Source organism: Ooceraea biroi, chromosome 7 (assembly GCF_003672135.1).
Source record: "Ooceraea biroi isolate clonal line C1 chromosome 7, Obir_v5.4, whole genome shotgun sequence".
Classification (NCBI taxonomy): Eukaryota; Metazoa; Arthropoda; class Insecta; order Hymenoptera; family Formicidae; genus Ooceraea; species Ooceraea biroi.
The window spans coordinates 1617292-1630350 of NC_039512.1; the positions used below are offsets into that span (position 1 = coordinate 1617292).

General features: G+C 42.3%; 1 protein-coding gene across 1 annotated transcript; it reads left to right on the forward strand.

The window, feature by feature from the left end:
• The first annotated feature begins 1587 nt into the window (after positions 1–1587).
• LOC113562251 lies at positions 1588–12258 on the forward strand. The gene is made up of 6 exons (XM_026971043.1): positions 1588–1615; positions 5468–5570; positions 5648–5733; positions 6953–7057; positions 8093–11084; positions 11211–12258. Exons 1-6 carry the CDS (start codon positions 1588–1590, stop codon positions 12238–12240), a joined length of 4344 nt encoding a protein of 1447 aa, XP_026826844.1. The 3' UTR covers positions 12241–12258.
• Positions 12259–13059: the final 801 nt, after the last annotated feature.

Below are 13059 nucleotides of genomic sequence, written 5' to 3' on the forward strand. Positions count from 1 at the left end.
GAAACGGGATACGCGCTGGACTGGTGATTATCAAAGTAATCACCCAAGCACAAAATTATAATTTTAATTTGAAAAATATAATTTTCGTGTTATTAATTATTTTATTGGAGAAGAATAATTGTAGACTATTTTAAAAGTTAGATATATAAAAAATAGAATAAAATCTTTTTAAAGTCAAGATACATTCTAAAATCGATAAGTTTTAAAACATATACATCATTTCTTGGTAATATTTGCAAGTGTAATTTTGTTGTTCTGTAGATAAATATTCAATATATTATATGCAATTTTTGACTTTTTTTAAATTTTTATTAAATGTTTTTTATTTTTTATTAAATTTTCATTTTTCGTTAGAATCTAGTTCACAGCGTTAAAAGTCTGAAGTTTCGGGACATCCTGTGTACCTCGTATATCTGCTGGATTCCCGCAACGCCCTATATGCGTAATGCGCCGCGCGTGTCGACGAAAGTACACTCTAATTTTAGCGCAACGGCCTGCGGTTTGCCACGCGAGCGCCCCTCCCTGTTGCCGTAAAAAAAGAAATTTAATTAAACTAAAAAACCTTACCGAGGGGGGCCATGTAAGCTTAATTAAGATAGCGATCGCCGACTCGTAACTCACTCGTACACACGTGCGAGAGCCGACCTGTGCGGCCTCGAAAGAAAGAAGTGCACACCGGGTGAAAATGACTGCATCTGGTCACTCAGCAGCGAGGAGGAAAGCCGAAAGTGGGAGAGACGAGATCGCCGGTTATGCAAACGGCGAAAACGTTGCGTGTGTGTACGCGTATATGAACGCACGAACCGAACAATGTCATCGAACTTATATAATGTGTCTTCTTCTTGCTTCGGTCACATTGCGGCTCCTCGTATTTGGATAAAAATCCTCACGGATGCATTATCGTCCACTTCTGCTCTCTAGATGCCTCTAAAATTTTAGAATACTCTGTAACATTGAATAATGAAGCGGATACTTATACTATTTCTGTGACTACTAAGGACCTAGAACAATAGATCCTTTCACCCTCTTCAGTTAATAGATCCTTGATAGTTAAAGTGATAACAAACGGCTAATGACAACGAACGTACTCGAATATTTATGTATTTGACTATCCAAACATCTACTTTCAACTAACATCATTCGTCGCATCAATTAACTAGGAGACGGACTTCTTGACTATCTAGAGATAGAAAGTCCGCATCTTCACCAGGAAAGACCGTCCATCTTCGAAACGACGGATCGACACCGCTGGATGCCGCACGCACAGACGGATTCCGGCGAGAGGCGCGACCCGCGCGGAATTCCTCCGCGCGCGCGAGGGATGGACGGCCCGGCCGGCGTGGATAGGCGCAGGTGAGAGGGCCCCGCCGAGAAGAAAGGTAAGAGGTCCCACGACCAGGGAGGAATCCCTACCGCGCCGAGGAGACGCGACGACGAGGAGACGGGCCCCGGTCGAGAGGAAGAGTCCGTCGAGTCGAGTCGAAGAGATCGCGCCGAGGTGCGCAGTGCATCCGCCGCCGCTTTTCACGCTGGACGAACCGGCCGTAATCGGGGCCCCGTCCGCCGCCCACGCGACACCGCGACGAGATGCCGAAAATTAGCCTGCGCACTCTGTGTAAGTGTCCCACACGTGTCCATGAGACCGCCCGCGCCGACCCGCTGCACGTGAGTGCGCGTGGATTCGTGACGGGCCCCGTTGGGCCCGCCGCTCGCACGAGTGATAGTGGTTGACCTGTACTCTCGCCGTTTATTTTGATCACGTGTCAGTTTTCGCGGCAACAATCCGGGTATGTATGTATGGTAATGGCGTGGGTTTCATGGGTCAGCGCTGAATAATCTTTTGATGACTCTGGAGACCCGGCCGGGTGGATCGCAGCGGTGAGGTAACGAAAGCGCCGGTGATCGCGAGTTGATTATGTCGGTGGGAACTCGCTGCCTCGGTATCCAGGATGGGTCACGAGGCTCGCAAAAGTTCTCGTCGATCGCAGCGTGTGATGCGGTACTGTGATGTAACGTTCACTCTTGTAACATTTCCAGATTTTCTATATTTATGACGTATAAATAAAACGTGATTACTTAGCTGTCGAACGGGAAACCCGATGACTGATTTATATTTTGCAAAGATATTCTCTGTCCACATATTCTGCCTATTATAATAGTACTTTATAATGCCCTTAAACGTAATTTTTAACTGCATCTCAGATGTTATCATGCTGGAATCTGCAATTCATGGCAATATAAAAAAGAAGATAAGATAATTGCTTTCAACAATTTAAAATTCTGCTACTGATACTATATATCGATCCCATTTTTATTCTAAACAATAAAATTTATTTACACATAATAGAATGAGAACTTTTGTTACTGTAAATAAATTTATTAAATGACGCGTTAAACCCATGTCAGCCAATCGTGAGACAAAACTAATGATGTATATGGAATATTTATAGCGTCTTTATACAAAGATTTTTTTGTATCTTTATTCGTGCATAATATATCGCGAATGTTATGTAACACGCAATCTCAGATAGCTTCACACGTTCTCATCAGTAGCAAGCTCGATCAATCATCAGAGCTTGATCGAGTTGTAATTAAAGAAACCACTTATCTCTCTCTTTGCTGACGCGGTTCATTCACTCGTAAATGACGTTTGTGCAATACTGGAAAAAAGCATATCTCACCAAGTAATACGCTCATAATCATCAATAATCATAAATTAAGTCATTACATTATATATACTGACGTGTTACATATGAAAACATTATCGCTTTTTGCCATAAAGTTTCAATAAGGCCCGAGGTACCCACGCGTAATTGATAAATATACCGTGCAAATAGCTATAATTACCGTAAACTGTTTTACTATTTATACGTAAAATACGTCAGCGCTTTGATTGATTGAACACGCAGTGCCATAGATGCCGATAATATTGTTAATAACAACTAATTGCTGATTGTATGTGATTAACAATTTTATAATCTTTTTCCAAATTTTCCAATTTCGTATTAATAAAACTGCGAAATTATATTACAATTAATTTTTCTACCAAAGTATGACTTAATTTGATTGTAATTGCAAAACGAAGTTGCAGTTAAATTTCTCTATTAATATTTCACTTCTATTTCCGCAAATTAAAAGACATAATCAAAATAAGTAGCGGCATTAATCTTTTTGTTTGCTTAAACCTGCACTGTGACCGTGCGCCATGACAGATGATTAATTGTACTTTCACGATACTTAAACAACATTATAAAGGTACAATAAAAATTCGATAAATCTCGATTGAAAATCGAGAAACGTAGTCTTCCTATCGGTCTTCTTATTTTTAAATATTTAGTATTGCTTTACAGTATTTTCTGAATACTCTCTTTATTTATGTTCGGTGTGAGCAAAAGATCAATATTCATGAATAATTCATTGACCCAACTGTTGGAACAACTGATTGGCCACTATGATGATATTGGTTCGTTAATTGGTATCGTGAAATCCAATTTGTTTCTGGTCCCAATGGTCACGGTTATCGAACAGCGTTGTTCACGAGGACACTTTCGCCGCCGGGAATTATTGGCGCCGCTAATTACTCGCCTCGCGGCTTTGCCGCAATCGCATTTTCTCTCAAAGAGAGAGGTCGCATCTCTCCGCGTGCGAGAGGTCGCGCATCTCTCGAGTAATCCTGCTGTTTAAATCCGCGATGAGTCAGGGAGCCGAAAAATAATTCACGGGCGATACTTCGCGATTCCACCGAGCTCGTAATGTCGAACAGACATTCGCTCTATCACGACCAGCAGTCTTCGTTATGCCCGTTCTTCGTGGCCTTTGCATCCTTTTAATGCCATTGATGACGACGAGAATGGCAACGACAATGGGAGAGCACGTGTGCTCTCCGGGAACATCAACTCTGAAGCAGATATTGTCGATCCATCGGTCTTTCGAAAGATTTCATTGCCGACTATTATGAGCAATAACAATGAAATTACAGATGTCAAATCCTTTACATGATGGCTTTATATGGCGGACATATGATATTAATGTATTATCAAATTGTGAGTTATCAACAACTGACACTTCGATTAAGATTCCGCAAACTGAACCGCAAATCATTGCTGAAGGAAATCCTTATGCAATGCTGACAGATCGATGAAGAAATCGTTAAAGATAAAATTTTAATGGCGTTTGGCCTTATTATATTTATAGTGTCGTAATTCCGTGGACGAATCCTCTAATCAAGCTGAGTTCCGATCGAGCGCAGTTAGCAATTAGGGGTTCCGGATTCTTCCAAAGCGAAGCAGCACTGAGTTTTTATACGCGAAGAGAAACGTCAAGTCGCGCGGATAGAGAAGACGAAGTCGCCGAGAAGGTGTAACTTCATCGGCAGATTTGCACCGACTTGACAGTGCGAGCCCTCGAACATCGCACATTATCATGCGTTATGTTATATAATATTAAATAATATTACGTAATTATGTAACCGTATTGCATAATACGGTGACAATTATCCGACTCGCTGCACTCTTCAAAATGCCATCGGACGCATTCACGTCGCACTTGGGGGGAAAAACGATCTTGCTGAGTCGCGGGAAACGCGAGAACTCGCAGCTGCGATAATTGCGTCATAGGATGCACCTCGGATACATCGATCGCCTTGCGCGCAAATATGAAATTATAAGAGGGGGAGGGAAGGGAGGAGCAAACTCTTTTGTCGCGATAGGATCGAGGAGAGGCATAAAAACACCCCGCGTGATCCTCGTGCAAGACTCCGGCTCTTCGTGGTCGTCGAGTCGATGATCGTTCATGGTCAACCGCGGATCAAGAGCTATCTTGCGTAATCGATCGTAAAATGCGGGTCAAATTTCGGTGCTCTCAAAGGCACAGCCGTGAAGATGGTCTGTTCTGAGCGACCTTTCACGCCACGCTCATCCGATTACGAAATTGAAATCGAGCGATATTTAGTAATCGGCGCAATCAGGCGCTTGAGAGAAGAATTACGGAGCGAGAAGGCAGGATTCACGGCATAGTATCCAGAAACGTTCACGTCGCGGCTTTTTATTAGTCCATTCATTAATTTGTTATATTATTTCTGCTACTCGATATTAAAAATGGCAAATAGTACACTTTGTATTAACTACTTATTAATAATTTAATGTTTATTATTTATTTCTAATTAAGTTTTACTCTTTTTCTTTAACATTCTCATTAACTTCAATTATAATAGAATCGGATTGCAAATTTTTTCATTTAATTACCTATTCAATAAATTAAAAATTTTCGATCGATTATATGCGACGATAATAAACTGTAATAAATAGAAATTGCGTTTCGATATATTTTATAGTTTCAAAATTTAAGTTGTAACAAACTGACATTTTCTAAGGTCCTTGACACTTCAACGACCATGTCGTGCAATCTATAATATCCATTCACGCGCATTCTTCCGTGAGTGATTTAAAGGCTTTTTCTTCGTGCGCAGGTCTCGTGACGGCGGTCTTGTGCAACGTTCAGCGGAGTCTTGAACATGAAATTCCGAGGAGAAGTTTCCTGTCACGCAGGGCGATCGACGGAACTAGAGGAAGGTACGTTCTCGTTAAAAGGTACCTTCCACACTCTCGATGATGCGAATCAATCAAACTGATTGCGAGGTCTCTTACAGGAAGTACTTCGACCCGAACGAGGACGGTGCATTCGACAGCTACGGATCCGCTGGAGGCCAATACGATCCATACGACCACGTGACGGGTATCATTATTTATCATTCCCGATCGGTTTTTAGCCTTGAACTTTAGCGATCATTAATCTCCCTCGATTTTCGGATTATCTTTCTCTTCGCTGTTGGTCTCAGTGGCTTTAGATACTCGTGGCCTTGTAATCTTTGGAAACCGCGTGTTTGAAATCTTTATATTCGGGCTCTCTCGTTTTTACGCTCTCACTTTGTAAATTTCTCTCTGCCCTTTAATAGACATAACTTCCACAGTTTCGTGGATAGTGCGTTACTCACTCTTGCGTTTCGCAATTATTTTCTGCTCACGATGTGCACACTCTGGAGGCGCATAACAGTTGTCTTTCAATTAGTCCTACGCACAACGAAGGAAGGAGAATCGGTGTCGGCGCGTTGATAATTACAGGAGACTGCTTGATGACACATAGCCGGGGTTTTATGAAAATGACTATTTTATATTTCTGTCCATCTGTCTCTCCCACTTTGCTACTGCAAAAACTATCCTCGTTATCCAGAAGGACGTTGGAAACGCATCTTCGCTAATCACTGTCAAGCGGATGAGTGAATATACGTGAGAATAAATATCAATCCGCGACGTCCGATAAAGCGAGCTGATTATCAGCCGCGTGAAAGGTACCATGACATTTTATATAAAAAACTAGTTGCGAATAGGTCATGCAAAATCTCACCAATTACATGGATGCAGCAAATTGCAAGACGTTATGTGCGAGCACGAGCGATAACTGGGAAGTCTTAAATATCATCGATACAGCGTGATCGCTGCGGCCTATTTTCTACGACCTTGAGTAACGATCGACGATCGATGAAACTCGATACACGTGCCAACGGCAGATCTTTTCTTCATTTTTTCTTCTTTTGAGTTACACTTTGACTATTACTTGTTAAATGAATACTATTTTAATCGATTTTGATATTATATATTGTGAAATTATATACGACAAGTGCACATAAAGACATTTCAGAAGCATCTGAACTCTATATTTGCAGCTCTATTTATAATTCATTGAATTTCCAAAAAGAAAAAAAAGATTCGCAAATTAATTACACGAATGATGCAAATATTCTTTCTCGTGATTTCTATACGATTCTACGTGATAAATCGTAAAAACGGAATAATTAAAAATACTTTTTAAATACAATTCTCTTATCGCATGAAACATAGTTCTTAGGTAATGCTTAGTTGTCAAAAGATTGAATCCATGCATTCGTACCTTTCAGATCTCTCTGACATCAGAAAAAATGTGCCGGGCGAGCCAGGCGTCGACTATCCCGCCTACACGACATTACCTCAGACGGGATTCACGTGTGAAGGACGTTCACGTGGTAACTATACGTGAATAAATTATTACAGAGATGTGCGACTCGTCACATACCTCTTCGGTGATCATTGCGTGCTGTGACATATAAATACTGGCACCGTTCGCTCAGGTCACGTGTGAAAGCAAAGACTTCATTTCACTCCGCACGACCTTATGATTGCCCATTGCTGCGAGTTATAAACCTCGTTATGACATTAACTCCTCAGCAGATGCACATAATCTCTGAAGCCTGAAAACAGAATGTCATGATGCAAAATTAAGAATGTACCGCAAAATTGTACTAGCGTAATCCTATTTTGCCTTGTAATTGTTTGCTCAAATAAGGGGTCTCATTTTCTGAGGTAAGAATCGTCTTCATTTAGCGTCGAATTTCTCACTATTACCGATTTCTCAATGAACCGGACAGATGCGCCGCGGAACTGTCATCATTGAGTGTCATTGCCGTTAATGGCACGTAATGAGCATTTAATTCGATTTAATCTTCCACGCTATTATGTTATTGAAGCTCCGCTACCTGGCTGCGGTAACCGCAGACATTAGATAATTTGCCAGGAGAAAGATGGAGTGCAAAAAGAACACCGCACGCGCTCGAGGCTATGTATAATAGTTGCATAAGCGCTACGAAATCTGTGTAGTATGCCACGATACATATAACAAATTTCTAATCCTCACGCATATCGTTACTCTCATCACATCGTATTATCCGATCCATCAAATCGCTTCCGATGTTAGAAGAAAAATGGATTATCTTATTAGTTATTAAGTAATACAGAATAATAAAATTGTTTTCTTCCTCTAAATTAGCTACATGATTATTAGAAATTTATAATCACAATATTTGCCTCATATATTAACGATATTAAATTCTATTAACACTATACAACTATTATTAATTTTATTAATCAAAAAGCTACAAATATTTTATAATTTTTCAGAGATCATGTTACAGCTGTTTCTTTTTTTATTACATACGAATATAGATTTTTCTCCAACAGATTCGGACAGAATGATAACAGTTTCGTTTGCGATTGCTCAACAGGCTACTACGCCGACGAGGCGGCTGGCTGCCAGGTGTTCCACGTGTGCCACGACGTGCTGGTGTCCTCTTTCCTGTGCCCGATAGGCTCGACTTTCAGTCAGAAACTGCTGACCTGCGACTGGTGGACCAAGGTCGACTGTGCCTCCACTAACAGATACTTCGAGGTGAATCGCAACAGCTACCAGATCGATGACGACGAGATGATACGCAATGCGTACGCGATGATCAGCCTGCAGTCCTCCGCGGAAGCTGTCACCAAGGATGGCCTGGTGGATCCTGACAGCGGCACAAGGATCATCGACTATTCCGCGCTCGGCGCCGGCAGAACCGTGACGAGCTACACGCCCGGATTCCGCAGGATCACGGACTACGTCGCCGTGGACGCGACCGGAAACGATCTGCCGAGTGGATTCGAGAACTATCTCCATCAGAATCCTAATCAGCAGATCTTCACGTATGAACGCTACGACCAGCAGAAAAAGGCGAATTCGAACGTGTACCGCAGCAAGTTCCAGAACATGGAGAACAAAGGACGATCACCCTATCACGCCTCTCCGATCATTCGACACGATTATCAGCACCGAACTGGTGACAACGAGTTCCAAGACGACTACAGCAGACCCGACGGATTCACCAATCGGTTACAGGCGTCCTATGCGCCTACCGTTCCCACTGTTACCACTACTACCAGAAGATTGTATTCACCAACGGTCCCGACGACCTATCGACCCTCAACGTTGGCTTACAGCAAGTTGGATCTCATGATGGATAGCTCCGATCATCTTTATGCGCACAGCAAGGGTTCGGTGACTCCTCCCACAACTACTCATCATAACGATGACACGGGAAATATTGATTTGAGAGAGAGCGAGGCCAGATATGGCAGAGAACGAGATTCAAAGAAATCAGACAGTGCCTCGACACCGAGCACGGGCGAAAAAGATGACACTGCTCGTTCTAAGAACGACGAAGTGCGCCTCAGCTTCGAGAAGAAATCGGGGACGAGGTTTAGAATTAACGTGACTGATGCGATCGACGAGGACGAGGTGTTCAGGCAGCAGAATGACAGGCCGGTGACTCGGAGTGATAACCGAGATAGTTTGGAAGACATCGAGACGAGAGACAGCATCGGAATCGCTCGAGCATTGAATAATCCACCTGGCAGGGTTGTCGTGCGAAATCAAAATCCTGTAGATCAGCTATCGAAGAACGAACAAAGAGGTCTGACCACTCCTATTCCGTTGCAGACAAAACGAAGTTCATCAGGCAGTGCAGACATTGCGAAGAAATCGGACAGTTTTAATGAGACGAGCAACGATCGGTCGACGGAAGATTACGAAGATGCAATTTCGACGACGAAGAGTCCTGGAGAAACGGCATATACGAGAAGCTTTGGCGACAGGACGACACCACTGCTAAGAAACTGGCAGCAGAGAGATGACGGTGTCGTTCAGTCGTCGACCATTCCGATAACTGTGATAAACACGACGGAGAGAAGCTTTGACGAGACTCGCAGTGGAAATGATCACTCTTCCTTTAATCATAATCACACATTCGTAAACCAGAAGCCGTCAACCGAATCAATCGGCTCGAATGATGAATCCGCATCTAGAATAAACATTAACTTCGAGATTCCTCAACCAGCGCAGTTTTTGAGGCCTCCACTGGAAAGCTTCCTCATAAACGTCCCTGAAGAGAAGCGTTACACGACAGAAGTCGACAGAAGTTTCAAGACTTCATGGAATCCCGGAACGACAACGGAGGTTCCGCAATTTTCTAGCACACTAGCAGGAAACAATCAGGATGAATCGCCGTCATACAACAAGAACATCAAGAAGGAATCCTTGATTGATTATGACGAGAGTGTACCGGAAACGTCGAGCTTAGGAATTCATCGCACCCAAATAGTTACTGAGACAACCACGTTCATGCCATGGCACGTTTCTACGTGGCATGATCAGTCGATTGTGAATGTCCCCGTGACCGATATCGTTCCGCCGATCGTGGACTACAACGACGGTTTCGGTGATTTTGTCCCGCCGCATGAGCACTCGCACGTAGAAGCGTTTCATCACATAGAACGTGCAGATTCTTCACCAGCCCTGGAGAAGGGCAACGAAACGGAAATCCTGAATCGCTACAACACAGGATTTGCGTTCACTATCAGGGACGCGATCAAGGCTCAGCCGAAGGTGGACTCCAGGTCACCGTGCTCTTCTCTGACGCCTGACAAACCGCGATCCTGCGAGACAAGTTCTACCACTCCCAGCGTCGTGGTTCCCACGCCGAGTGTACGCGAAAAGATGATTTCGATTGATACCAAAGCAAGCACGAGATTTCCGCAACGATTTTTCTCTTTGAGTAGCACGAAGTTACCTGAAGAGTTAGTGACAACTTCTGGCGGATTTTCGGCTTCTATCACACAATCTTCGACTACTATTAGCACAGAGGATTCAACCTTGAAGACAGTTACACCAAGAGGCGCGCTGCGGACCAAAAATTCTGAAGAAAAAACGCAGAAAACTGTGAATGTAACAACGGGAAGCAGTCTGCCACGCTCGATCCGTCCAGGATCTTTGAAACAGATTGAAGAGGCGATCGATAAACACAATTCTCCGTACGAAGTTTCCTTTACGGTTAAACAGAACGAGAGCCTGCAGCCGACTGCTGACTTTATCAGCCGATTGATCGCACAGCATCAGCAACCAGCTTCTGTTCTGAATGCGGAACTGGATGACTTCGAGATCGTCAAGTCGGCCGACCCAGAAGACGAAGTCGGCATTTCGCAGCTGCCAAAGTTACCTGGCGCTAGTCGCGCGTTTCCAGACGAAGACAGTAGTTTCTTCATCGCTGTCAATGATACGATTAATCGATCGAGACAAGGTGAATCGAACGTGAGCATGCTGAGTCTTTTGCAGCTGATGGCAGAATTGTTGAAGCTGGATCGACTACCGCGACCATTTTCGACAAAAGACCTACGTAGCGTGGAGCTGAAAGATTCGTTTAACTTGAATCTTGATGAACCATCATCTGTCACGGCGAGTCCATCACTGGATCTTAGGAATGCAAATTCCAAGGCATCCACCTTCGATATTACGAAACCATCCGCTAATATCGCCCAACCAAAGACATCACTAAACTTAAACCTTGATAAACCGTCATTCGTCACGGTAAATCCATTGTTTCATCAGTCACGTACAAAAACATCGTTCGGTAATACGAATTCCAAGGCGCCTTTCTTCGATATTTCGAAACCATCTGCTAATATCGCCCAACCAAAGACATCACTAAACTTGGATCACACTAAATCTTCATCTATCACGGCCAATCCACTGTTGGATCGCTTGCAAGCTAAGACGTCGTTCAGGAATGCCAATTCCAAGATACCTACCTTTGATACTTCAAGAATAACTACTAATATCGCTCAGTCAAAGACACCATCAAATTTAGATTTCAATAAATCGTCATTCGTCACGACAACGCCATTATTGGATTATACACAAAGCAGAACGCCGTTAGCGAATGCAGATCCCGAGAGATTTTCTTTTGATGTTACTTCAAAAGCAAATCCTACCAATGTCGCTTTCAAGCCATCTGATATTTCTTTTAGAAATGCAAATCCCAATAATGTAACCGAAGAGAAGATAAATCAATCAGGGAACAAGACTATCCGACCACTTCAGAAGGAAAAGATTCTGGAACAGTTAACGGAGAATTTCGGACAGCCTTTGTACCGCGATGACTCGATCCTCAAATCGCTGATATTCGATTTGCCGCAGGTACAGAGGAGTTTGGACTTCGAGAGCGGTTTGCCGATAGAAGAAAGCGAGCATGCAATCGATGAAAGTGAAAAGGAAAATCCACCGTCTCCTACGAGAACGCCGACGACGACGACGACACAGAGGACAACTACGACGACTGAATCCGTAAAAACCATCGTTGAGACCGAGTTCGTTCCTTCTCTAGGATTCTCTTTCGACACTGACGAAGATCGCGAGGAGTACGTTCAAGCAATTCTCGGAGGATTAATCGACGAGCACGCTGGCAAAGACGGCAGAAACGAATCCAGCACTGCCCAACTGACAGACGGAGCTGCAAAAAATGCAACTTCGGGACTCGAGCAACACGAGAATTTAAAAGCTGTTTAAAAGATCGCTGAGAAAGTTGAGAAACGTCTTTCAATGATTCTTAAATGATCCATGCCAATCGATTGATTATAATATATTCGCTTCTTTTTACATATAAAATCGTGATTAGGAGATAAGATATTAATTAAGTAATAATAAGTAATAATAAAATTAATTAATGTTGATGAATTCAGAAATTAGATGCTTGTATGATTTAAAGAATGATGAATCTATTAATATTAATCGATGCGTAGACATATATATGTAGCTCAACTAATTTATGTTACAAAGAAAGGTTTGCATAATTGAGTGAAATTGATTCAATAATATTTCACTATAAATTAAAATAAACTTAATTTTATTAGTATTAAAAGTAACAGTGAGTAGTAGGTATGCATCTCTCTAAACTTACACTAATCATTTGTTCGTGTAGCATAATATTACTTTCACTACGCCAAAATATGTATCTTTTACTGTGACCATATAGATATTATAAGATCTTATAAGTAAAATTATTGTAAATTTTTTTTATTACTTCTTGATTTCCTTACTACTATGGGCTTCGATGAACATTTCTAATGTTTTGAACAATGGTATCAACGGCTCATGTGTAAGAGGACAGTATTGCATGTATGTAACAGCATGTTGTGTGTGCGTACAAGAGAACATCCGTGTAGCGTTGCGAATATTTTGTATTTTGCCTAACCCAGGATCCTGTATCATTTCTATTTTTTTAAATACATCTATATCGTTATACAAATTTTTTTCCATTACGTGATCAATAAATTCTCGTTTATCCTATATATATAGTCTGTCGTTACATCAATCTACACTGAAAGA